Genomic DNA, 26,921 nt, shown 5'->3' on the forward strand with positions numbered 1-26,921 from the left:
GTGACAGCCACTGCTACACTTCTGAAAACAGCCTGGCACAACCGGGTTTGGCAGCAGCACGAAACCCTACAGCCCTGGAGTCCCCGCCCTCTGCGTAAAACGAGGCAGCAAGCTCTGTGCCTCCAGCGCTACTGCGGCGCTGGGAAGGGGGAGGACAGCACTGATTTACCCTGGAGCAGAGCTGTAAGGCCACACGACCCCGGGGTAATCCATTCAGCACGTGGATGACCACGGGCAGCTTCGTCTGCTCTGCTGTGCACGGCAGCGCTAGGAAAAACCCAGCGCAGTGCTGGGGAGGGGGCTCGGAGCACATTAACCAAGCAAAAATAAAATCGTTTACCTGGAAGTGTGGACAAGCGCGCTCCAAAAAGCCACGCACGCTCTGTGACAAGAGCGACTGGAGCAGCTTTGCCACCAGCTGCTGGGACTCCAGGCTGGTCTAGGCACAGCGTAGCAGCCAGTGCCTTGGCATTCGAGCGCCTTACAGAGAGGTTACGGAGCAAACTCAGGGGCTTGCTGGTCTCCCTGCGCAGGGAGGGACTCCATCGCAAAAGACAGTCCTCAGGGGAGGTCCTTTCAGCAAGCAGAAAGCACTGTTTCCTAACAGCTCCCTGCCTACCAAGCAACAGGAGCATCGGGGCAGTTCTGCTTCACGGAGCGTGACAAGCAGTTATCGAGGAGGCAGCTCCCCGGGGACTCTGACCCTGCTATCTTCAACTCCCATTTCCATGCCGCTGCTACCTGACACAGGGTGCCGTGATCCTGATTTTCAAGCACCTCGAGTCTCAGCAGCCAGAGCTCATTTAACTGAACCAACACGAAACAGCAAGGGAATTTCACTGCCTGCAGATACAGCGCACTAGCGACGTTCCTTAAACACCAATACAGTTCGTGAGAGCCTAAAACACCAACTACAAGATTTAAATCATTTATTTGCGTGCTGTTTTCACACACCTCACTCGAGGGACAGAAATTTATGGTAAGAGCCTTATTCACCTGAACTCCCGGGTGTCAGCGATGGCAAGAGCCCGAGCGCCTTCCCGCCAGCCTTCCCGCTTTACCGCAGGATAAGGCACTGCGGGGGAGCGCGGAGCTGTGCGGGCTGCTCCGGGGAAGCCTTGCCACAAGCCACAGAGCTGCCCTCTGGGCAGCCAGCCACGTGGCCTGGAAGCCCCCTCGGGTTGCAGCGAGGGCGGGAGGAGCCAGTACGAAAATAAACCTCTCCGAATTATAAATAGTACAAAAGGAAACGAACGGCTGGTGCAGCCTGCCCGACGCACCAGGGTGAAGCTGTCACACCCCCCCCCTCCACAGACCAGAAATCAGCCAGGGTGTGCCTGGGGCGGGGGGGCAGCTCCTCTCCAAGATGCGCAGCCCTCCCACGGGGTGTGCAATTCCGCATCGAGCTGAAGTGCCAGGTGTTGGACCACGACATCCAGTCCCCTGAGCTAAGGGAGGGCCAGGGGAACGGAGCCCAGCTGCCTCCGAACCAGAGGACTGGGGATGATGCAACACCTGGGGAAGTCCTTCAGGAAGGAATCATGCCTTTATTCCGCTTTCTGTCAGCCATGACTCGCCGGTTGTGATTAGCTCTTGTGCTTTTATTTGCTTCCTTCTTCCTTCGTTCCTGCACCGTTTCCCGGTTCTGCCCGTGCCCCTTCACGTTGCCAACAACAGCAGAGCTGTCGTGCTTGTGCCTGCAGTGAACGGGGAGAAGGACGTCACGACAAGCACACTGCACGCGTGAAGAATAAAATGCACCATTTAAGGACAGACTTGGGAGCGAGGAGTTGGGCCGTCAGCCCCCGAGCCGTGGCTCACCTCAGCTCTGCAGGGTTTCTGCAGTGGCTGAGTATCCGTGTCAGCCACGCAGTGACTCCATCCTTTTACGCTCTGAGTTTGCCAGCTAACGCCAGCGATTACACTGCCCTGAAATCCCTGCGGGAGCTGTTCAGGCTCCGGGAAGCTGTGCTTTCCCAGATCCAATCTTGCACAGGGTTCTGCCGATCACATTAAAGGGACGTGCCACCCCATTTGATGAGACAGCACAACCAGCAGTGAAGTAAAAGCTGGGCAAGGACGTTAACACCAGCATGGTGGTGACCCTGAAGACAGGAATGCTAAGGAACAGGTACGTCCCCTCAGCCACTCAAGTCAGCGGCAAGATATCCACTAATGCCAGCAGAGCTGTGGTTCCACCCCACAGAGGGAGATGCTCACTTACCCGCCCTTCCTCGCAAGGAAAGCCAGCCGCCTGGCTTCAGCTCTCTCCCGCAGTACGGCTGGGTCCTGCACGAAGTGGTCCTACCGCGGGGAGGAAGGGAAGAGGTCAGTGCTGTGGTACACTCACCAGCACCACTCACAGAGCTAGAGCAGGAGCAGTTCTGTCGGACCACAGAACAGAGAATTCCTTATTCGTTATCTGCTCCGGCAGAACCCGCAGGGTTGCTGTCAGTGACACTAAACACAAAACCTGGCAGAAAACCTGAGAATTCTTCCCACATCCTACCTCTGCCAGCAACACCACTAACATCCCCATTTCCAGGATATCCATGACAACAGAGCCTCAGTGACCCTCACACCGTTCTGCTGGCATCGTCTGTCTACAGAATAAAGGAGATTAAACCTCTCCACGGAGTAAGTGTCATCACTCCAGTAAGGCTAGCCCAGGAAGCTGCAGATAGCTGTACTCAGGGGACATTTCACAGTCCAGCAGACCACAGAAGTAGCCTCTCTGGAAAGCAGCTCAGTCTCTGTGCTAATGTTAAAAGATTCCCTCTCTGAAAGAAGAAATCAATTCCCACCATCTCTGGCAAACACTAACAGGTGAAGCTGGTAAGACGTGTGATAAACCTTAATGTAATTCCAACAGCAAACTAAATGTCACCTTTGGTCTTTCCTTTTCAGCTTCTTCCTCTTCCTCTTCATCCTCTTCCTCCTCTTCCTGTCCTTCCTCCTGTCCTTTTGGTCTCAAGACTTGAGGAGTTGTGAATGGCCTGAGAATTAAGACACAAACAGTGAACAATGAAGAGAGCGCAGCCACGAGCGTTCACCAACAGCACGCCCTTTTCATCTCACGACATAGCTTTCAAAACCACAATGCACAAGTTTCATGGACTTGCTTCTTTTTCTGGAGAAAAAAAAAGACTCAGTAGCTATCAGTAGCTAATATTTACTATGGGCAATTAACACACATACAATAACAGTTATAAAAAAAAAAAGTCAGAAAAATCCTGAAACCTCACAAGGAATTTCTCCGAATGACTGCTGCCTTTGGGAGAGGGGGATCCAGGCAACCACATAAGGCACTAGTAAGGAGCAGTGGAGTTGTACTTTGCTTTAGCTCACCGCTTAGGGAGCATCTGTTGTACAAAGACGAACCCTCAAACCTCAAGCTCAAACTCAGCCAGAAACACGTTAATGCTCACAAAGCATTGTGCTCAGAAACCACTGACACTGCTCAGTGGTTATCCGGAGCCCCAGTTCCACTGCTGTGCCCCAGTTTCACACGGGGAAATGCTTGGAGAGGTCCGTCAGGCTTTGTGAATCACCCTGAACATGCAAAGCAGCACAAAGGGCCTGCAGGGGGGGTGAGTGGAAATCCACCACGTGCCTATAGCTCTTCTTTGATGTGTGCGGTTTTATTTTTATTTATTTAAATTCCATTGGGATTCAAATCCACCATTCCACTGTCAAAGAAATAAACGCAGAACTAGATGAGCCTCTGTTACTTCGAACCTACAGGTCTAATTTTCAGCAATAACATCCAATAATTGTTCCTGCTGCCTCTCTAGAAGCAGAGAGCACTGAGCACCTGAAAGGCAGGAAAAGACTTGAGGGCCACACCGTTATAGGCAAGCCACAAAAAGGATGTAAATTGGTTTCAACCTGCTATAGAAGGAGCTAAAAAAAGGCAAAAGGAACCAAATCGCCTGCCAGATGCATTTTGGCTTTAGGCTGGAAATAGTGACATACTCGTAACACACCAAAATTTAAAAGGTCACCTTCAGGAATCTTAAACCAGCTTTTAAAATGTCTTTTCTACCTCTAGCTCATATTTCTAAAACAAATATCCTACAAGACCCGTGCCAACCTAACCCTTTGCTCACTAAAAGCTGATTGCCTCCGGCTGCCAGTCGCTGTGTAGAGTGCTGCGCAGTCCGCCACAGGCTCAGTTCCAGGAGGCAGCACGAGAAGCCAGAGGGGACTGGCACAGAGTAAAACTCCAGTTGTACCATTTCCCAAATTTCGAGCTTTTGCTTTGCTAACCAGCCCTTTTACTTTACGCTGCCCAGCTACACTCAGTCATTATGCCAGATAGCCCCTTTCCCCCCGCTGCAGGACGGCTGTCCTATAAGCAGAAGCACTGCTGAGTGCAACTTCCAACGCGACGTCAAAGTCCCCTCTTAGATCTGGATGCAGAGCAGAGGCGATGGCCACAGAACAGCTCCCTACCAACAGGGGACAAGGAGACACCCAATATCCCTCCTCACACGTTACGGAGAAAGCACCAGCAACAAAAAACGGAGATAGTTTGAAGCACGCACGTGCTCATCAAGAAGCAGTACCCAAATCACTGCTGCAGAGCTTTGCCCAAGCCAGGCAAGTCTAGGTGGGAATTCCCCTCAATTTTGCCCTCACTGAAGCCCCAGCACCTACCTCCTGCTGATCAGCTCATCATCCGAGTCAGCATCATTTGCCCCCACTTGGTTTCCATCGTAGGTGTCATCGTACTCGTCCTCATAGTCCTCCCTGTAGAGCTGAGCTTCCCCTTGCTGCACAGGAACCTCTTCCACAACCACGCTGTACTGGCTGTAGCGCTCCTTCTGCTCAGCAATCAGGCGTTTGTCGTTCAGCAAACTCCTGGTCGTCTCCTTCTCCCTGCTGCACTCCACAGCGTGGAAAGGAAGGGGCGGACACAGAAAGGCAGCGTCAAGGTCTCTGTAAGTTACTTTTTCTCCTGCTATTAAGTAGAAGCTGAAGCAATACAGGTCCCACCCCAAACTTCACAAGCACTACTTCAGCCCCTCTATTCCCCCTCTGATTTGTAACGGGACTGCTTGTCTGGCTTCTAAAGTCGGCCCCTCCTGGCCTGGAACAAAGTCGTTTTTAAACAGAAGCCCAGCAAGATTACACAGTAGATAAGAATAGGAATGGGAGACTGCCACTGTCAGCTGGGACAGAAAGGAAGGTTTAACAGAAGGCCAAGTGCAATTATACTCGAGCTGGATTTTGGCCAAGACCCAAATAACACAAGAATCTTGAATGGCAGACTCTTAGGGCTGGGACACAGCTCTGCGAGGCCCAGAGTGCCCTCTAACACCACGCTGCGGCACTGCCTCACTGCAGCAGCACGCCTAGCTACAAACTGCAGACCAGGGCTGCCCGGACATACCTGTTCCCATAGTCTAGAACCTCAGCTTACAAAGCACGAGTTGCAAAATATGAATGTAGATGGGAAGACCCCCCAAAAATACCCATGCAGCAAATAAGGATTAGCACAACTAAGAGAAAAAAGGAACAGTAGACCTGTGCTGCTGATCTAACATTTCAAGGCATTGCATGCACACTTTTTTGAACATTTAGACGGCAAGTAAGCAGTAGTCATTTTAAAGAATGAAAGACCAAGAAACAGAAGTTTTGGCAGAAATATTAAAGAACAGCCACTGAGATGCTACGTCTCAAGCTGCACAAGGAAGCTCTTTGAAGTCCTGTTTTTCAGACCAACCAAGTATACACTTATAGCAAAGCAATAGGAAATCCACTTTCAAGTATTCGCAGGACAGTTTGCAGCCCCCAAAGTTTAGGAGGAACACGCATCAGCGATCTGTTTGGCATCTGGATATTGCCAGAGAAAGAATCTTTCCAAAGCAAACCTTTTGTGAATCAAGAACAGGTAGACTTGTGTGATATTCTAGCAAGAACTGGGGAAGCGATCCAAGAAGCCTGATTTTTCTTAAGAACCTCAAAATACAGTAACATTATAGATATATTGCTTCCCTTCTCTTCCATGACTCATTGTTAAATGCCTGAAATTTAGCTGCAAAATGCCCTACAGAGCATGTGGTTAGTTCACACATACCTAGGCGGGGATAACATCTTAGGTTGGTATTCAGCATGAGACTGAACTAAATATGCAATAATTGTTTCCTGCTGAGCTGGTCTGATGACTGCAGCAATGCTGCAATGAGATGTTTCAGGCAGCAATTCCAGGAAAAACAGTGGGAATTTTTTTTTCTGGTGTTCAAGACATGCTCTGACTTCAAGAGACAGATTCACCTGGTGATTATGGCTGGACATGCAGAAACAGCTGCGATCACCCTTCCAGATCAGCAAAGAATCACGTATCCGCTACTATATTCATTTCCTCATGTCTGTTCTTCTCCTCATCCTGGCGTGGCTTTCTCCTTCTATTAACAGTCCCTGCCCCAAACTGCTCACACGTATCCACACAGCAGCTAGCGCAACGGGGCCCAACCTGCTCTGGCTCTTTAAGCACTATTGCAACACCATGCGTAGCAGCAACGGCACTCTGAACAGAAGCAGAATTTGGAGAGGAAAGGATTTTAAGGAGAACAATACGGACAGATAGATACAATTAGAGTTGTGCGCAGGTCTCAAACTGGGTTAGGAAAACTCTATTACCCAGACACCTGGGTTTCTTGCTTGTAGAACAGAGACGCCTACTGAAAAAGTTCAGCTTTTCGTGCTGAAAGGACACACTCCTCATAGTTACGGAGTTCTGAGCGTTAAATCCCAGCGAGCAAGGTACCAGAGCTTACTCTTTGATTTAGAAAGATACAGTCAGCTTTAGGTGTAGGGCACACATTGCTGATCTCAGCTAGTTACCTTCAGGTTTTAAGAACCATTCAAAGCATAAATAATGAGGAGTCTGGAGTCCTGTGCAGAGTTCTCTCCATATAAGAATGGCTTTGAAATGAAGCCAGAGCCTGAGGGATGCCAGGCGACGCCTGGAACAGCAGCAGTAAGAGGTCACGTAACAGTATGGCAGAAGAGATGACAGCTTTTTCAAGGGGTAGTGTTACCCCCGGAGAGAAGACATGGCCTCCTTGGCAGCAGCCAGAGGGCAATGCCGTGGGAACAGGGTCCCATGACCCAGCTGAGGGATGACTTACAGCTCAGGAAGCTCTGCGAGTGATCTGCAGAGGGAGCTCCCCGCTGGGTTATTCCACAGACAGGGTGCACGGTGCTGAACCCGACCCGGGGAGCGCTCTCAGCAGCCACCCACACACGGAGCAAAACCCGGGGCAGCCGGGTGATATCTGAGCACGCCAGCGCATGACACTCCTGCAGATGAGGTGTCTGCCTGCACTCCAAGCTGGCCAACACGATGCGGAGGGCGAGACAATATTGTGCCCGGGAATTCTGAGCTACAGGCATTTCTCAAGTCTTTACCTTGTTCCGAGAAAAAAAAAATATTTCCTTGCCTAGTCACTGTAGCACTGTTGCTGAAGAACTGTTTGACTGGACTTTGGGACAAAAGCGGTTTTCTCCTGATAGTTGGATGCAGCTTTGTAACCAAAACTTTAACTGGGAGCTCCCAGGGTCATGTGGCTCAGTCTGCAGCCACTCTTGTTTAGATTCCTTGTTCATACATACCCACATAAAGATCATATTTAACTGATTAGAGGAAAAAGCGTTCAAAAAGAATCTGAAACAAATCAACCATATTACTGAGATATGGCTGACACTAGCGGGAGCCAAGAGGAAATGGGCAGGGAGCGTGGCACAGAACAAAATGCCAAACCAGGCAAAAAGTGAGGCAAACGCCCCTCTGCGGGGCTTAGAGCAGCAGGAACAAAGGGAGTCTAACCCCCCAGCGTTATCAGATTTGGAAGTGTATAGATATTGAAACTTCGCTTGTATCTAAAACAAATCATTGTGTTAGCTCTGAGTCACAACCTCAGGCTAGTAGAGATGGTTGCTTTTCAGGTTTGTTCTTCAGTGCAGGTTTAATATTAAGACCAAGAAGCGAGAACACAACATTACAAATGAGCTTGGCAGAGCAGTTGCCAGCAGCGTACAGAGGAAAGGCAATTAGGAAAAACACTGAACTGAAATCAACCCCTGGTAGTATTCAGTTTTACTTTCCCAGAGAAAAAGAGCAAACAAGTGGGAAACATTTTTGATAAGCCTTAGCCCTGCCAACAACTTCCTGCAGAAACAAATCTGTAGGTTCATTCCTCCTGACAGACAGGGTTGATTAAAGATGCACAACACTCACCGCTTGCCTTTTTGTATCCGAGAAACGTCCACTGAATCCCTACTGGAAATATCAAACTCATCGTTCTGGAATACATTATGGCGGGAAGTGAGTAGAGGTGTAGGGTCTGGCTTTGGCTGCCTGTAAAATGAATTAAAAGAGAGAGCGCAAACAGGTGAAGATGAGGAAGACCAAGTCCTCTCCTTCCTAAGACCTTGGTTTATCCTCTGTCATTCTCACAGGCATCCACTTCATGCCACGATCCTCACTGTGCTGCTGGCTGACTGGGACACAGACTGTAATCCCTTCACTTCCCTGCTGCAGTATGGTATGTGCACAACCACTACACGGCACTGGTTTCAGGTAAAAGCCACGGTTTTTGAAACTTACCTTGGTGGGGAAACCAAAAGCAATTTACAGAAAGCAAATTCTTTTGCTCATTAAAGGATAAGTTAAACTGTTCAAGAGCATGGATTACCTAAAAGACTGGTCTCAAAACGGCAATTCAGTAAAGTCAAATGTTAAATATGATGAATTACACAGCGGCAAACATTGCAACAGTGTGCTGCTGCTGAATTTGGGATATTTATCTCTCTGTGGCTCCTTTTTAGTTTTGTCTCAGAGTTCCAGGTTATGTTTGTTCAATTTGTAAGTTAAAAAACGATTGTCTTTACATTCATTTTGTTGGTGCTGCTAGCTCAGCTGGGCATCCGAAAATGCTGCTGTGTTCACTTCCAAAATCAGCAGTGATCAAAATTGTACATTTGCTACTGAACTGACAGTTTTGTTTCAAAATGCAAAAGGCAAGAAAAAACATCCAGCTATGTCTTCTGTAACTGCTGGCTTTGCAGTACTAGCAGAAAAAAAAAAGAACCTTCCAAAAACCCACCCCATGTCATTTGTGCCAGAGTCAGCAGATCTGACTCTAAGAGCACGAAGATTGTTGCAGAACGAAGATTTTTTTTACGTCACTTTTTTGATAAAGATGCTTTCCTTTTCTAATGCAACAATGAGACAGTCTGCCTATTCCTCCATGAAATGTGAACAAACAGCACATTCGCATCCTGACACTTAGTCAGAAACTGCTGCTGCAGCACAAACACGTGCTAGCAGCTGCAGACAACTAAAACAACTCAATTCCACTGCCAGTTACAAACCCTACAATCTCATGTACAACCCAGAGAAGCAAGCAAAAGCCTGGCAAGTTTGGAAATGGCAATTCAGATCCATTTTTATCTACCCTTTGACAACCTCCCTGGTTTAACTTCAACCACAGAACAGTAGCCTTTCAAACGCTGTATTTTGCCCTGCAAATTGAATTTCACCTCTATTAGTTCCTTTAAGATGCCCTTTTCTGCAGGGGAGCTAGCACCTGAACACCTACAACCTTGTCCTCTGCAGCAAAATAACTTTTGGAGACAACAACATACCATTGCCCAGCCCAGGCTAAGCCTATGTCCCCATAATGGAGTTTTAATATTTGAGAGTTTCATGGACAAGTATTTTCATCTCCCATCACAAAACATGACCCAGCATCTGCTGTGCTGAAATGCTGAACAGTGAATGTTCCCATCTTGTGTAAGGACACAACGAGGGTAGAAAGTCAGTGGCACGTGGCAAGGAGAAGCTCTCTCTGCAGCTACCTACCCCAAGAAAACACACACAACTTGGTAGAACGTTTCTGCTACAGGTGTCTAACCTTCAAAAGGAAGGATATTAGTTAATAACCACAGTCTAAAATCAAAAGGCATTAAAACAGCACCAAAGTCCCGTCCCACACCTTGGCATCGTTCGGTCCAACTTATCCAAGGATGGCACCAGCTTATCTTCAAGTATGTTGTTGATCACCTGCTCTGCGTTGTAACTGTACTCTTCCAGACAGGCCAGGATGAAGCCCTCACCAAGGTCTGGCAGCAGGTCTTTCACCTGAGAGATCAGGGAGTCCAGCTCCACCCCTGACACCTTGGTAGGGGGGGCAGCAGCTGCACCGGCACACTGCATAAACCAAACAGAATAGGTGGCATTACTGGAAAGCAGCAGCAATTGGGGCAAGGTAGGGGCACGTTAAAAAAGAGCAAGGAGCAGTCTTGGTTATCAGGATTTAAACAAAGCATTCAAAGACTGAAGTCAAAAGACGAGAAAGCAGCTAAGTTGCTTATACTGTACGAAGTCTATGATGGAGTTGGGCACACAACCACTTCTGTCTGTCCCTGAGTCAGCAAGAGTACTCCGGTAAATCCTTTCCTCAAATAACGTATGAAATACACATTTTAAAAATATGCACAAGACCTACAATGATTAAGCGCAGTATTTGAAAAAAACACAGCGACAGGAAACCCAAGCCAACAGGATTTTGAAGAAATTTACTTAAAGATAAAGCCAGGATTTAGGTGTAGTTGTACTTGGTCTGCACCAAAATTTAGCAAAGGTAAGAAACGGGATTAGATTTCAGACGACCCCAAAAGCTGAGCAAACCAATCCTCTCTTCACAGACAAACGAAGTGAGGACAGAGGTGCTCTACCCACCTCATCCTCTGAGGCATATGCAGCCCCAAGCTCTTCTCTGGCCTCAGCAGTGCTCTCCGCCATTGCCGATGCTCCATTAGATGCTGCTGCTGCTATTGGATCCTTAGTGACTTGTGCTTTTTTCCTGTCCACACCTTCCCATGCACTTTCCACGGCTTGGAGGATATAGGCTGTCCTGGTTTCATCTCTAAGAGGACAGCATTAAGGACATTTCTCACGTTTCAGATGCTCATATTCAGACCTCACCTTGAAGTAGCTATGCATTTTTCAGTAACTCCCGAGCCTGTGCCTACGTGGAGTTGAACCTGATGACCTCCAGAGGTCCCTTCCAACATTCACCATTCTGCGATACTGCGATTCCCCCCTCTCTTTTTTAAGAGAAAAGTTTTTTCAATCCTTTGTTGCAGGTCATTCAGCTTAACCAGAGGAAGTAACAGTGGAAATGCCACTGCCATGGAAGAATCTAAGAGGGTCCGGGTTTGCAAAACATGGTGAGAGCAAAGGATACAGTGTGGAGGATGCCTGCTGAAGCAGACTGACATCATCTTCAACAGGGAAGAGCTCATCATAGTCACGAAGAAATCTAACAATGCAGAAGCAAGTTTAATCAGTTGAACTAAAGAATTAATTAGCTGCAGACCTGCCACATGCCGGCATCCCTGCTATGCCACTCTGGCCTCCTCACTGCTCACGTAGCAAGAACGTGTACAGCCTCCCACCCGCTACGGAACTCCCGCACGTGCTGCCCTGTCTGGTTTTGCTCCCATTGCACTGCAGCGACACTTCCCAGTAACCCATGAGAGCCAGCTGTAAAACTCCTTCTGATGTTCAGAGCCGTGAGCCAGTGCTGCATTACAGAGAAAATATGGTTTATGATTTGAACGTGAGCAGAATGACAGCAGTGCCAGGAGGACAAGATCAAATTCCCTGTTCTGCCATTTACTTTGCATCTTCAGCATCAGCACTCAATAACTTTCTGGTCTGATCACCCCAGCTGAAAAGCACAGATTAGTAATAACAGCCTAGCTTGTCAAGGTAGCTAATGACTAAATTGCTATCCTCCACTTTGAAAGTCAGGATTAAAGAGAGTGAAGAATAACATTCTTCAGCGTCACACAACATCCTCCTCGTCTTTACAATAAAGTCTGTACCGCAGTCGGAAATCCTCTCACAGCAGCTCTCCCAGCTAGTTAGAATGATTTCTAACTCCCAGATGCATCGTAACCCCTCGTAATAATGTCTTGGGCAATTCTGGTGTAAAGAATGGAAGGGGAAGGCAAGCTGACCCTCGCCTTGGGCCTTTTTTTCAGCCAGACTCACCTCCTTTCCTGAAGCACTGATGTGAAGATTTGTAGAAATTCTTCAATAAAAGGCTGAATATTCTCACAGCTGCAGAAAACGATGGCACAGAGTGAAAAACTCAGCGGTAAGCCTACCACGTTGCCCAATCTCCACATTCTGCTCAAACTAGTAACGCTCATACATCAAGGCAAAAATCCATTTGAAAAGAGATTTCAGTTCACTTCTTGGCTTTCATTGATGCAAAGGGTCAAATGGAAACAAGCTTCTTTTATGGCTTCAGCAAACATTTCTGCCAGTTAGATCTAAAGCATTATCACAGTTACAATTACAAGGCTTGACAGACTTCACAAATCATTGTTTGATGCCTCAGACCTGCATTAAGCAGAAAAGGGTGTGTAGCACTTGTGCAATTGCACTGTATTATATGTCTTGGGATTACACCAGTGAACCTCCCAGAAAATATGTGCTCACTATGCAGGAACAGATGCCAAGCAAGCTCCTGCTGCAACCTTTCTGTTATAAAGCCTAAACCTTCCATTGCTGCTGATGCATCAAGCCTCGCAGCAGGACAGACTGCCCTTTGCATTGGATCAGTATTAACTATTAAGAAAGAGCAGAGCCACGGAGGCCAGCAATCTATGAAACCTGTAATGAGCACAAGCAAAGAGATCTGCCCAGTAGAGCACTGGGCTTGCAATCAAGATCCACGTTCTTGGTTCTCTCCCAAAATTTGCAGCATGGTTTTGGGTCATTTCAGTTCTTTCATTTATAAAATAAGGGTAGTTATACTTGCCTTCATTTTGAAATTACTCACAGAGCTATAGCTAGGAAGTATTTATTAGTTAACTATTTTCAAAAAAGGAAAAAAACAGGTAACTGGCTAGTACCACAAAGCCCAAAGGCCGATACCTGCTTTCTAAGATGGGCTGCAGACACACTTGGTTTATGAGGATGTGAAAAGCTTCCATCACTTTCTTTCTGGAATGTGAAATTCTCCTCCACAAATCAGCAAAAACACTTCAGAGAAAGTAAAGAACACATTGTTGGTGTCAGCACAAGAAATCCAAATCTTTAACGTTCCTCCAGAGTTATTCCTCTAGAGAAGGAATTTCATTAGCTGAATCATTTATTTGCTGCAAGGACCAGAGATTAGAGTCATTCCATACCCACTAAGAAAAATCCATGCTCTAAATAAAGTTGGTCTCAATCTCCAATTGTCCTGACAGCTAGGCTCATGATATATCAACTGGATCAGCGCAGCCTGTGCTTTGAATTGCAACGAGACCAGTCTGCACAAAGAGATATCATTCCCATTTTCACACTTTGTTACAATTTGGATGCATCTCCCATCAAGTTTCTTCTTAGACAGCAGTGAAAGAATCATTAGTCACCCCACTGCCCAGGAAAATATGGAATTAGAAAAGCTGCCTCTTCAGAGCTCTTTGAAACAGCATTAAAAAAAAAAAGAGATAGACTTTGCAGAGGTGGGCAAAGCAGCATGAAGTACATTTTTAACTAAGCCCTGAGAGGGTCTTACTGAAAAGAAAAGGCAAGTCTTCGCAGACATTTTCACCTGTTATCCTCATAATGCCTCTTCTTAATTGCAGACTCCAGCTCAGGAATGGCCAATTCATAAAATGATGCTAATCTGTAGAAAGGGGCAACAAAACGGTAACTATCAGCTGAGGTTTCCAAAATCATTTGCAACACTAAAAGACAAATCAAACGCTTAATTTCACTCCTCACTAGCAATACTCATTGGCATTACCCATTTTGCCATTTGTTTCCTGCAGCACAAGTAAGCAAATACACCATAGACAAAGAGCAGCAGCCTGAGGAAACAATCAACGTATCTTTAAAAATAAAGGCAAAGAAACGCATTTGAAAAGCATCGTGCTACTAAATAGAAAAACCAATCTGCTCAGCCGAGAAAAATCCCAAGCACAAATTTGCAGTCTGCGAAGAGCTGACTGAGTCTATCCCAAGATAACCTCTCCCACCCCAGTATTCTTGTAGCCCTACCCCACTCCACTCTAAAAACTGGTTATGAAACAGGGTGGGATTTCCAACAAAGTTTTATTGGTCTGGCTATTTGTCTCTGCTGTAAGTGAGCATTTGGATGAAGGTATCCAACATGCAGAAAGCCTAAGAGGATGTTTCAGTAGGATGGGCAGCGAGGAAACAAAGAAGGTTTGTCTGGTCTGGTTTCATGGTTTGTATCAGGCAGCCCACGCAGACCCTTTTCTTTGGGGACAGAGGATCAAGAGATGCGAAGAAGCGTGTCCTCACAGAACAATATCCAGTGCTGCTTCCTGAGTAGCTGGGTGTTACAAAAAAAAGGTTTACAGCATTTTGCACAAAAGCCAAGCCCGCTGAACTGATGAGCAGGGCCTCCATGGGAACATTACATCCGTGTTTCATATTAGGTGCCAAACGCGTTAAATGAATATCCTTGAGGCAAATGCAGCAGAAGCTGGCTGATACTTTTAGTCATGGAGAGAAATGAGCACGTGCCAACAGATTCAGACTCAGACTGACTCCAAACATATGACACGCAGATCAGTTTTCCCTCCCCATACTCCAAAGACCCGGTGACTAGTCCGTATTGAGAAGTAATGAAAATGTTGCTGTTGTCCCACTGCAGAGATCAAGAGTATTTTAGCACATCTCTGACATCAACAGCGGAATAAAAAGCAAAAGGCTTTCCTCCTCTGAGTAACCAAGCGTGCAAGCAGCACTGCTTGCCAACTCAAACAGCCACCAACAGCCCACCAATCTGCTCTTCTTTCAATAACTGACTCGACAACAACATCAGAGGATAGAAACCTACACACCCCGGAGCAGCATTACTCAACCTGCGGTCCATAAACCACTGACAGCTGCAAGACTTCAGAGGTCTGCAACATGATTGGAAACAAAAGTAAAAAGAAAAAAAAAAGCGTTCGTTCACACAAGTAAACAAAACAAGGGAATTAAGTATAATAAATTAGCATTTCAGCTGGTCCTAAACAAAGTGACGAGAATCTACCAGGTGATCAGGGGGCTTAAAACACCCGGAGCAAGCTGGGAAGGTGTCACTCAAGGACTTGCAGCCTCTGTGGGCACACTCTGCTGTCTGGTCCTTGTGACCATCCTGACTCACCGTCGCTGCAAACCAGAGCTGGGCAGGGAATTAGCTGTCAGCCCAGCTGTGACAGCGCTGGCTTGTCACCCTCTCCCAGGCACTCAGCTTTTGCCAAAGCTGTGACATTCTCTAGCATAAAACTTAGGCATAACAACAAACAAAAATGTTTCTTTTCAGACCCGGACGGACTGTTATTACTCCAAAAGACTTCCTATGTTTCAGGTCCTATGGCAGGAAACCATTTTCATCCACACAGCTTTTCTGCTTGTCCCTCCCCATCCTTTCCTTTCAAAAGCACGCTGGGTTTTGAAATTGTCATGGTTGCCTGACCCTAGGAGCGCTCATGGATATGATGAAGGTGAACATTTAACAGAAATTCTAGGCACCCCTATAATATTTTGTGTTATCTACCAAGAGCCTGCGTATTCCCACAAGTCTGAACCTAGCAGTCTCTAGGTGCATTTGATCTGTACACTCTTGTCAATAAAGGCACTGGGACAGGACACTGCTGCACATTCAGTATTTTTACTTCACCAAAATAAGCTCTGTCTGCAGCCCAAGACGTACCTGTAGCAAAACTCATGTTTTTGAAAGGTCTGGCAAGCCAATGGGAAGACATCAAGAAACGCCCAGAGCGTTGTGCAAGTGTCACACAAGTACAGCACAATATCCTTCAGCTCCTGAGAGAGAAAGAACAATTACTGAGAGAAAAAGCACGCAAGGCTTCCTAAGAACACAGTATAACCCACTCCACCAGGGCCACATCATGCTCAGGCCAAGCCTTTTTTCTTGGTTGCAGGAAGAGAGTCTGCTATCAACCGTAAGCACTTTGCTACTGGGCCTATAGGCACAGAGACGATGACACCTCTAGTAAAACTTCTGTCCTTTAAAGATCTACAGTGCAATCCCGACTGCTCGCTCTTGTTAAAGATTCTGTTAAATCACAAGAATCCTCGTCACTTCCTGTTTTGGACAGCGGCTTTGTCCTCTATATATCCTCCACATGCAGTATTTTTCCCCATCTAGCTGAAAACACTGCACAGCAATATTACAGGAATTCAAGAGGTGATTTCAGTGGTCCATTTCAGTGCAAGATGCATTCCCAGGATGGCTGTAACAACCCCCACAATACAGACCGCATGACCTGTCTCAGCACCCAGCACAAAAAAAGCCAACTATTAATTAACTGGAGTTAAGGTGTACCGTTGCTAAACAAACATTTCTGAAGAAAAGACCAATTCTGATCCCTACCAGGATCATTTAGAGATTTCTGTCAGATGCTGTTACACTGCTTATAAGCCAGTTAAGTGAAAAAAAATGCCACGTTTAAAAAGAACTCATGATACGACAGATATGCCTGAAGTGCACGATCAAAGCACCAAACTGGTGGTGGAAAGGCTTTACTATCAAATCATGTGACAAGCAGTGAAACAATGACACACTGACATGCTGCCCCAGCTACATGAGAACAGAATGACCCTCTGCGGTCTCAGTGCTTCACAGACCATTCACTCTGCAGGACCACAAACAGTAAAGGGCACAGAGCAGCAGTTCACCTGGAGGGGCATGTTCCCGGGAGTCACATTTACTCTTTCTTCCAATTTCTGGGGCTCAGCAGAGGCTCCTTCACATTGCAAGCCACACTTATGCAAAATATTGTTGAACACCTAGATCGAGAGAGCAGAAAGGTGTTAAAAAGGACTGGGGAAAGGAGTGGGACATGCCTTATCTTATTAACTACCACTTCTACCATCATCTATACAATATGTGACTACTTCCACACAGCACAGAGCTGTGTACAATGAAAGCTGCAACAGATTCTTGCAGGCTGCAGCAGGAGGGGCCATACCCCTTCTGAAACTCCATGGGAGTTGCAAGCAATTCAGCTGCAGCTCTGTATGTTGGTGGTGCTGAGACAGGGACTGTAGCTAACCCGAATCCTTAGCTACGTGAGAAAAATCAGCCAGCAAGGTCTGCCAAGACCAACACTGTGAAGTCAGCCGGAATGGGACTAGCCCGACTTGCAAGGGAGCGGTGGGACAACTTGGAAGTTGCCACCACTTCCTGCTTATGAGCTAGTCTCAAAGGCATTCCTGCCCTCTCCTTTGAGGTTAGCAGGACAAATTTTGTGGCTCTTGTTTATAAATAAGGACTCTGTGGGAAAGCTGACAGAATTAGGTTCAGGATTTCTAACAATCTCTGGTGTAGGACCAATTTAGAAGCCACTCTCTTCCAATCTCAACCACTCTGTGAACTCTTCTTCATTGGCACCTTTGGAGACTTGTCAAAGCCTCCTCCCAGAAGTAAGTGAAAGGGTGGCTAAAATACTTGAGTTACATACTTGGGGTTAGCATTACTATTCCACTGGGCACATACTCTCCTAAAACCTGCACAGGTATCAACCCCTTTCATTAAGGAGTGTAAGCACATCAGTAGTTTAATGGATTAGTAATGACACACCTTTGAGCTGCCGCATCCGTACATCTGAGATGCGCTTTTGCAAGGTTATCCCTTCCAAGAGATTTTTGTTTGCTCCTAAGAACTCGCAGCATTAATGCTAACTCCTTCTACTATGCCAAACCTTAGCTACCTCTCATCGTGTTATTTTAAGTTTTAATGCCTCCCCATTCAGGGGAGATAGGAAGAAGAGTTATTTACTGTTTGAAAAGCCTAGCAAAAATTCCTTGAGATTAACTGCCAAGAGAAGGCCTGGAGCTGAAAGAAGGTAACAGGAATCAGTGATCAAGTAATGGTTTCCGGTAAAGGGTCAAAAACTGACACACTTGAGCATAAATAAGAGGTAACAAATACAAATGAGAGCTATAACAAATACATTCTGCTTGCCTGTGACCACATTCACTCCCTCCCCCCATCCCCAAAACTACGCCACCGTGCTCAGCCCTGGGCTGAGCAACGAAGCAGTACCTGGAGGACAGTGGGCAGAGTTTCATCTAGGTCACCGAAGTAACTTGGCTGCTGAGTGAAGATATTTTCTGAGAAGAGAGGGTGAAGGAGACCACTTCCCATTAGTTCAGACAGTCATGTCAACAAGCAAAGCTACACCAGAAGATCGACTTTTACTACTGACACCCCCCATCCCTCCAGACGTGGGTAACCCCCATGTAGGACTTGGGCACGGTTTCACTTCTCGACTCATGCACAGTGCCTGCTCCTACAAAGCTGTCCCGTCAGCTCCTCAGTGAAACAGGAGGGCTGCTAACAAAAGTATGCGCAGCAGAGCAGAGCAAAGGAGATGTCAGAAGATTCACGCCTCAGGCAGAATCGATGAATAATGCAAATACTATCGTTAAACATTCCTAGCTCCTTTGTTTAACAAATGCAGTTGACTTTTAATTACTGATAACAGTTCAGCATACACTGGAAAATGTTCTGTAGAATATTTCTTAAAGGTAATGAGGCTTTAGTAATACCTGCTATTATATTACCAGGACTTCATTACCTTTACAAAATACTCTACTGAGTAATGGCACGCCATAAATCCTGACCAAGGAAGTACAGAGGCTGCCTCTTTTCCTGTGAATTACTGTTCAGACTATGAAAATTAACAGAGTTCTCCAGCAAGGACAGAGCACGGGTAGGAGTTATGAGACAGGTTTCAGAAAAATTTATTCCTAGAGAAGAACCTAAAGTTTATCAAGTTATGAATTACACTGCAGAACTGCTCACGCCATTACTCTTGACAATATAAAGCAAATAATCAGGTGAACAAATCATTGGTCACTTAACATGCAGCATTACTGCGTCGCACCCCAGAGGGTACGTAAAATTCAAATGAGGTTTCACACACTTGAGTCTTCTGAAGAATGTTTTAATACCCAGATAATTTATATTTCACATCTGAAAGAGAACTATCTATCTTGTCATGCTTCCTTCCCACCTCTGAAGCTTGACAGCTAAATTTAGAGTGAAAATTAGTGAAAAAGGACAAGGGGATTCAAAAACTCTAAGCTTCTAAGCTTTTCTGGTCTGGAAATGTGGCTCTGTCACACGATCTCTAGTGCTTCCTGTGCTAGTTTACTTGGAAACGAGACAGAAATAGCCACCAAAGAAAGGAAAATATTTCACGACATGAACTGCAGACAAATTGGGCTAGCATTTAGGAATACAGACTCGCTTAATTCAAGGTTAGGTACTCTTCCACCTGTTGCTCACGTGGATGTTAAAGATCACAAGTAGCTCTCTTGGGAAGAGAGCACGGGACAAACCCAGAAGCTAAACCAACACGCACTCGCTTCTTTACCAGACTCTAGCGTCCAAGGCTGAGCTGTTGCTTAACATGCACTTGCCACTGCGGGTGACTGCACAGATACAGAGATGTCTCGGGATAAGCACAGCTTGAGCAATGCTCTGAAGTGCTTTGCAGTCTGAAAGCACTACATAAATCAATGCCTGCATTGAAATTTCGGGTTCTCCCACTTCATCCACCAGTATGCTGCAGAGCCACACTGTCGGATTGTGCAGAGTATTCACAGTCCTCTCACACTGCGGCTAAGAACAACTACATATTCCAGTTGTTTTCAGAGCAGTGACATTAGTATAGAACCTCATTTGTTGCCTGCCATCCTAGGCAAGCAAAAGCCTAAACGCAACAAGCCATTCCTTGGCTTTAACTAACCGATCATCTTCTGGAGCAGGGGACCATTTCCCTTTCCGAAGAGCACACAGAGATCCAGAATCTTAGGGATGTCGAACAGGAAATTGTTGTAAATAATTTCTCCAAAGACTGAGGGAGTGATGAAGTGATCCTACAAAGAAAAAAAAATATCACATAAAGGATACTCCATATCTTACTTTACAAATGTCATTATAATGCTGCAGTTCTTGGTAAAACATCTCTAAGATGAGCATTGAAGGTTCTGCTTCACAGGAGGCAGCAACTCCGTTTACACCAGTTTCTGCAGACTTTTCTATCCCCACATTCCCAGCTGTTTGTCACTGCCACCACACCATGCCACTGGCCTTGCACCTCTGCTTACACAGCTAAGCTGCGCCCTGAACTGAAGCAATCGACCTAGAAGTTAAAACAAAAGGCAATTGGTTTACGGTTGGTTCAGTTCTCAGCCCTACCTCACTACATGGCCAAATAAACTGCTGGGCTGACACAAAAAAGGCTCAGCTCAGGAGTAGGAATAAGTAGCCAGGCATAGGAAGCGCTTAACTGGCATGGACGCTGAAAAAATCTACATGAAATCCCAGAGGGTATCCTGGAAAAGGAGAATCGAGGCAGCAAAGATGACTAGTGACAAGAAGTAGGAAGGAAACTCAGAAACTGCAGCTCTGTAACCTGACTGCTAAAATCTGTGTCCAGTACATGACTCACAGCACTCAAGGAATTTCTTTTAAAATTCTAGATGACAAAAATTCCATTGTCTGTGACACTGGAAAGCAAGCAAGCTAAAACGCAATTTTGGAGTCAGTGATTTTCAGGAGACAGATTTGCCTAGGATGGCAAACGTTTTCAATCACAGAGAAAGGCAGCACGCACATTTTCCCTGCCAGAGCAGAAGGCCTGGGCTTTATGCTGGCTAGGTTCAATTTCTAGAACTGCTGCAGACTGCCTGCGTGACAACAGACCATTCATTCTCTTCAAATTACTCAGCTATGAAATGGTTTCAGATGCTTGTCTGCCTCATTGGGGTGGTAAGATTTAATCAGATCCCGGAATGAAAGACACCACAGAGGTGTCGAGTATTTTTGCTGAAGCGGTGCCAGCTGCAGGCTCCAGCATTCCTTTCACCTGCTCCCTCCCTGCTCCAACTCCCACCCCAAAACCTTTCCTCCGTGTCCGAATGTCACCGCTGCGATAATCACACGAATCACCGCGCCGCCAAATAGCACCAAGTGAGCCAAGGAAGATAGCAAGGGAGCAATTGCCACAACACGAGGTGCCTCATCCTGCCCAGAGGCTTGTGAAAATTCCACGGCTGCTCATGGGAGTCGCACTCACACAATTAGGGATGAGTACGCCTCTCAATTATGATGCCAAGAAAACAGTAATTTAGAGCAATCTCCTTGTGCGTCCAAAACACGGAGAAAGTTCAAGCAGAGAGGAGCGTTAGCACAGCTGACGTGACGCTGCGCGGCACAGGCAAAGTGGGACCGAGGTGGCGAGTACTCCGCCACCGGCAGCCTGAAAAGCCTGTATTCCACACAGCCACAAAGGCCAGCTTGCTCTTTCTTCTCTCACCCCAACGTATCGCAGCATCACGTGTCGCTAACCTGCTATTACAGAGTCGTTTGCCTGGCTCTCCTTCCTAAGAAATCATCACATAGTTCGGATGCCTCAGCTCTGAGTGGTTATCACCTCCACACAGAGCAGCAGACTGATAAAAATAGACGGGGAGAGGAACGCAGCTAGGACACGCAAATAAGAAACACGATTAATTTCTCCAATTGCCTTTTTTCCTAAGCTATACAGTCTGGAGCGTCCGTACGGCAAAGAAATGTTTACCTTGGACTCCTTGTGAGTGGACATTCTCAGGAAAGTCAGAAAGACGCTCCGATGGAGGCGTTTCTGCATGTCGCTCACCTCCGGATGGCAATCCAACAACACATCAAACTTGCGAGGAGCGTGGCACAGGTAGGAATCCAGGCATTTCTGAAGCGTCTCATCAAATATCACCTTGCACAACAGGAGGCAGAGGGGCAAGGAGGGAACGGCACACAGTCAGAGGTTGCACTCGCGGGCAGCCCGGTTAAACCAAGAAGCCAAAACACTTAGGGTTCACCCATCCATGAAACACAATCAAACTCTTCAAATCAACAGTGAAGAACCTACAGGGAAATACTACTTTATCTGCAATCTAAGGTGCAGTAACTAAAATGCTTCATGAATCACATAACGAGGACGTGCAAGACTTTATGAAGATGATTTAAAACCCATGGCTTTTGCCAGCACCTAGACCATTCGCATTTTTCCTCCAGCATCCGCGAACAATTATTACCTGGCACCAAAACTTATCATGAGGCAAAGCCAGGAGCCAGTCCAGATCATCTGCAATGAATTTTGCTCGCTCCAGGAATTCTTCCACCAAGGCAGGATCTCTGACAACAGGTGGCGGTCTGTATAGCACAAAAGACCGATCTGCTTTTATTTCTGGGTGCTGCAGAAAGCCAAAAGACTGTATTAAAACCACAGGACAAGCGACAGGAATGCCCAGTTACCATCTGCGCTGCTCGCTGAATTTTTGGAAACTGACACAAAAGCCCCACTTTGATACAATTTGTCGCTCAGTTCCCTGACAACTTCTGGTTTGCTAATTTTCAGACCAGCAGGTTTGTGTCCTTACTTTTCAGCAATGTTTTCAGACCTCTAATTCAGCAGATGATGCTCCTTGCCCTCTATTACCCGACAGCCTTGCAAAGCAGCCCTCCCACACCTCCAAAACAAACAGCAGCAGCTTAGTGTCATGCCTTTGAAACGTTGTCTGTGCCCTCTCTTTTTCCTCCAAGCTGCTTCTCGAACAACATTCCACAGAGTCACCCCAATATGACCACCATATGCAAAGAAGAAACTTCTTCCTGCCCTTCCTGAGGGTTACCGAGCAGTTTGCCCAGATCCCCCCGGCCAGGAACGAGAGGCACTTTGATAACAAGCAGCAGCTTCGAGCTCTGCCTCAGCCCACGCGAATACCCAGGGTAAACTGAGCCAGCAGCGTTAGCAGCAGGCCCCACTTCTGCAACGCGCCTGGAAGAAGGCTCTGCCCAAGCCTCCATGGTTCTGGAAGAAAAGGCCAGCTATGGATGTCGTTTTGTGCATGACTTTGGATGTTCCTACTTGACAGCACAGGCAGGCCACTCTCGTGCTAGGCACGAGCACGAGGCAGAGCCTTCCGGTTCCACCCTGCGCTTCCCACCCGAAGCCACAGGGCGGGAGGACTCGGTAAGCACAGAGTTGTCCCGGCTCCGAGCTACGCTGCACGCAGTCTGCAAAAGCTCCCAAAGCATTCTCGCCACTGCAGCATTGCTAACCAGGCTGCTCCTTGAAAGGATGCGGAGTTTGAGGAGAACGCCATTTACTGTCGATGTTGAACACAGCTGAGAATTTTTGTTTTGACGGTGGTTAGATGAAAACTCGCTACCCGAATGTAGTAAAACAACGTCTCGAACAGGAAAGCTGTCCAAACTTCCCCATATCCCAGGCCAAAGACTAGTTTTACCCAGGCCTCAATACATGAGAGCAATTTGTTCAAGGCCTTGTTTGGCTTTCAAGAAAGAAGCGGCTCACCAGTGCCGGTAACGTTCTCAGCTTCCCCGTCTTGGGATCCTTTTCTGTCAGCTGGAGTTCATCCAGGGGCAGGGCTGGCATCGCGCTGACTTGTTCCTGTCCACGGCAAACAGAAAAACAAAAGCAGCACAGGAAGCGCGTTACAAGGTCAGTCAACCAAAGGCATAACCAAAGAGGTCACAGCACCCCCCGTAACACACACAGCAGCTGGAAACACACCTGCACAGAGCAATTTTTACACCCCTCAAATACCGAGCCTTTAAGGAATACCCAAGAGCCAGCTGCACATGCCTCAGAGGAAACTTGTAACACGGTGCTGTGCCTCCATCCCTGTTCCTAGCAGGGAGGCCACACGTATCCCCGGGGACAACAACGAGCTGGTTTACGGGGGCTTCACCTTTAAACCTGGTTCCTGAAGAGCTGTGCTCAACTGCCTGCGTGGCACTCTATTTTAATGCTTGCAGCCTGCCTCCTGACATCACGAGCTGGAGAGGCAACCAAAGGACAGCCTGCCCACAGACTACTGGAAGGAAGGTTTTGGTTCCTGCGTGGCAGCTTCCCTCAGTACTCATCCACATCAGGGACGCAGCGTGAGCTTGCAAGACACAGCCTCCCTTCCCCTGCCGGTTTCCTGCGTGTGCTCAGAGATCCACCTTCTAATTGTCAACAGCATTTGTGGACACAGAAGTGTTTTGATCAGTGCTCTGAAATTAACTCTAAGTCAAACCTCAGTTATCGGAAAGAAATTTGACGTGCCTTTTTTAAAAGCTTCAGAGAATAATAAAAAATGGAAATTGCCAGTTAACAAAGCTTGCCATCTCCTCTGTTCTACACCAGCGTGATGTCTGTTAAACGGCACTAAAACATTACGCTGCTGTTAAGGTCTCACATCACGCGTGCCCTTAGGTGCGCATTCAGCTCTGTTCCCACTGCCCGGACAAGGGGTGCGTCTGCACCCGGACAGCACCGAGCCCAGAGCAACTTTCTGAGTTCCAGGGAACGGGTTCGGCCCAAACTTGCAGCACCCAGCACTTCGGGGCCCGATGTTTTGACGAAAAGACCGACAAGAAACACCCGGGACCAGCGCGTTGCGCGGCTGCGGGAAGCGGAGAGCAGCGTTGACGCGGCTCTGGTCATTCGGGGGTTACTCCCGGCGCCCCGCGCACAAGCGAGGGCTCGCAGCGCGAAGCGCACCGCCCGTCCCCGGCCGCCCCCCTCGAGCCGCCTCAGGGCCGGCCCCGCGCTGCCCGCCCGCAGGCTCGGGCCGGACCTGGGAGGCCCCGAGCGCGGGGAGCCCTCCCCGGGAGCCCTGCGGCCCCCGGAGCGGTCCCCGAAGCGGCCCCTGCCGGGCCCCGCCGCCCGGGGCTCCCCGGGGCTCCCCCCGACACCCCCGGCCCCCGGTCCCCGCCCCGTCACCGTGCGGCCGCGGGCAGCCGGCACCGCGCTTCCGGAACCTCAGCGGCTCTTCCGGTGGCGGCCGGAAGTGCGTGAGAGGGGGCCTCCGAGAGGCCTCCGCGGGGAGAAGGGGAGGGGCCGGGTGCGGGAGCGGGCCTGGGGGTGAGGGGGCGGGGCCTCCGAAGGCCCCGCCCCTTGACCGGCGGGGGGGGCGGGGTCCTCCAGGCCCTCCGAGGGGGCGGGGGGGGGGCTCGCGGCTCGCTGCGGCTCCCTGAGGGGACGACGGGGGGGTCGGGCTCTTCTCGCAGATACCCGGTGACGGGGCTACAGGGGCCGGCCTCAGGCTGTGCCAGGGGAGGTTCGGGCTGGAAATGGGGAGACGTTTCCCTCAGAAAGAGCAGCCAGGCGCTGGGACGGGTCACGGTCCCTGGGGGTGTTCGGGGAAAGGCTGGACGCGGTGCCTGGGGACACGGGTCTGTGGGTGACATTGGGGGGGGGGGTGGTTGGACCAGACGGTCTCGGAGGGCTCTTCCAGCACTAATGACTCCGTGGTTCTGGGATTCCCTGTGCCCAGGCTGCTGGCCCTCTGAGGGACACGTCTGTAACCACGCGTCTGGCCCCGCACAGAACCGTGCAGCGGGCCCCAGGCAACCCGTAGGTACCGCATCCCGCCAAGAGCGGGAAAATAAATTAAAAATATGTATATATATGTTTGGGACTTGACTTGCACCCGCAGCATTGTCTTTCAGGGGGAGGGAAAGCACAGTGCAGTCCTTGGGAAGGAAACCAGCCGGGCCAGCTGGTCACCCCGTGCCCAGGTGGGTCTCAGTAATCCCAGAGCTAAACGAGAGCCCCGGGGTGAAGGGCCCGGGGAGGCGGCACGGGACGGGCAGCAGCCCCCATGGCCGCGACGCCCCTTTCTTCAGCTTTGTCTTCCCTGTGCTGCTGAGGGAGGTTACTGGATACCACCAGTTTGACGCTGCAGGACAAGCTGAATTCTTGTCAGTTAATGCAAGCTCTGTTGATCTTAACAAGAGATTACATTAGTCAAGCTTATAAACTCCCAAATCAGACATTGCTCAGCCTGCTTTAATCACCTCGGGGATGAAAGGGAGATAAAGTCTGGGACATAAAGCATCCGACTCTCACTGCCATACAGGTGCTCTCAGGCATCTCGTGTCTCTCCCCTGACTGCAGGGATTTCCTCCTAAACTTCACACGGAGTTGAGATGACCACATCATGCCCTCTGTCACATGGCTAATTAGGAATCAGATGGTAACGAGGTTCCAGCTCCCAGTCCCCCAATCCAACGCCCTCAGAAACACCGGACAGCCGGTATCTCGGTGTGTAATCACGTTACGGATGTCCCTGCTCCTGCATTTCACACACAGCAGCAGGAAGGAAGGGGGAGAACGCCCAAGGGGCCTCCATCAGCTCCACGGAGAAAGCTGGCTGCCAGCTTCTCCTTCCCAACACTGTCACATTTGGTATTTTCTTATTAGCATGCTGGCATTTTCTCTCTAGCAAGAACGCAGCATGGACAGGCTGTGTTGCGTTTCGCATTCCGTAGGGTACTATTGATTTGCACTTTAAATGTCACACCATGTTGTCGGGGAGCCTGCAATTTTAGCCAATCTTTAGCCATACCTTTTGAATTACTAATTTTTAAAGAATTATCTAGTATTTTTGTCTCTCAAACATCACGCAGACAAGTCAGGCCCTCAGACAGGACCCCGGCACCAACGTGCTGTGCGAAACACTTATCAGAACAAAACTCCAGTAATTATGTCAGATTCAAGGTTTGCTCTGAGTTTTTAGTGGAGGATAATATTTGGCAATTGAAGCATGATTCGTTTGCAAAGGCATCTGTTTATTTCCCCTTCTTTGCCAACCTTCCTCCAAAGCACTGGTGGAAAGATGCCAAGTGACTCAGTGGGCTTAGAGTCTGTCATCAGGCTGGTTTGAATCACTATTCCTCTTTTCAGGTTTTTTTTTTTGTTGTTTGTTTAATATTTTTTTTGTCCTTTTACCTTACTGATTGTGTATTATGTGCTTGATTTCCTAAAGCACTGTGAACTCTTGGAGCCTCTGCCCAAATTAT

General features: G+C 48.1%; 1 protein-coding gene across 2 annotated transcripts; it reads right to left on the reverse strand.

Annotated features, from left to right (window-relative positions):
* Nucleotides 1–912: 912 nt before the first annotated feature.
* ASCC2 (activating signal cointegrator 1 complex subunit 2) lies at nt 913–24,962 on the reverse strand. 2 transcript variants are annotated; one of them, XM_066978734.1, is made up of 19 exons: nt 24,841–24,962; nt 23,425–23,520; nt 22,142–22,300; nt 21,649–21,819; nt 19,813–19,942; nt 18,102–18,169; nt 16,733–16,843; nt 15,744–15,856; nt 13,626–13,700; nt 12,962–13,069; nt 12,071–12,139; nt 11,259–11,333; nt 10,751–10,937; nt 10,005–10,219; nt 8,246–8,365; nt 4,660–4,884; nt 2,888–2,996; nt 2,225–2,304; nt 913–1,697 (listed from the first exon to the last, which is right to left on the reverse strand). In XM_066978734.1, the coding sequence occupies exons 2-19, from the start codon at nt 23,503–23,505 to the stop codon at nt 1,529–1,531; spliced, it is 2,265 nt and encodes a 754-aa protein (XP_066834835.1). In that variant the 5' UTR covers nt 23,506–23,520; nt 24,841–24,962; the 3' UTR covers nt 913–1,528. The 2 variants fall into 2 exon arrangements, with proteins under 2 accessions (XP_066834835.1, XP_013056663.1); XM_013201209.3 differs by lacking the exon at nt 24,841–24,962 and adding an exon at nt 23,822–24,698.
* Between the last annotated feature and the right edge of the window lie 1,959 nt (nt 24,963–26,921).

The sequence above is a fragment of the Anser cygnoides genome, chromosome 17 (genome assembly GCF_040182565.1).
Source record: "Anser cygnoides isolate HZ-2024a breed goose chromosome 17, Taihu_goose_T2T_genome, whole genome shotgun sequence".
Taxonomy (NCBI): domain Eukaryota; kingdom Metazoa; phylum Chordata; class Aves; order Anseriformes; family Anatidae; genus Anser; species Anser cygnoides.

Excerpts from the sequence above, each read along its gene's own strand:
- ASCC2 (XM_066978734.1), bottom strand. The coding sequence starts at position 23,505 with ATGCCAGCCCTGCCCCTGGATGAACTCCAGCTGACAGAAAAGGATCCC. Across the intron at positions 22,301-23,424 it reads TGAGAACGTTACCGGCACTG|CACCCAGAAATAAAAGCAGA; the intron begins GTGAGCCGCTTC and ends GGCTTTCTGCAG. Across the intron at positions 13,701-15,743 it reads AAACATGAGTTTTGCTACAG|ATTAGCATCATTTTATGAAT; the intron begins GTACGTCTTGGG and ends CCCTTTCTACAG.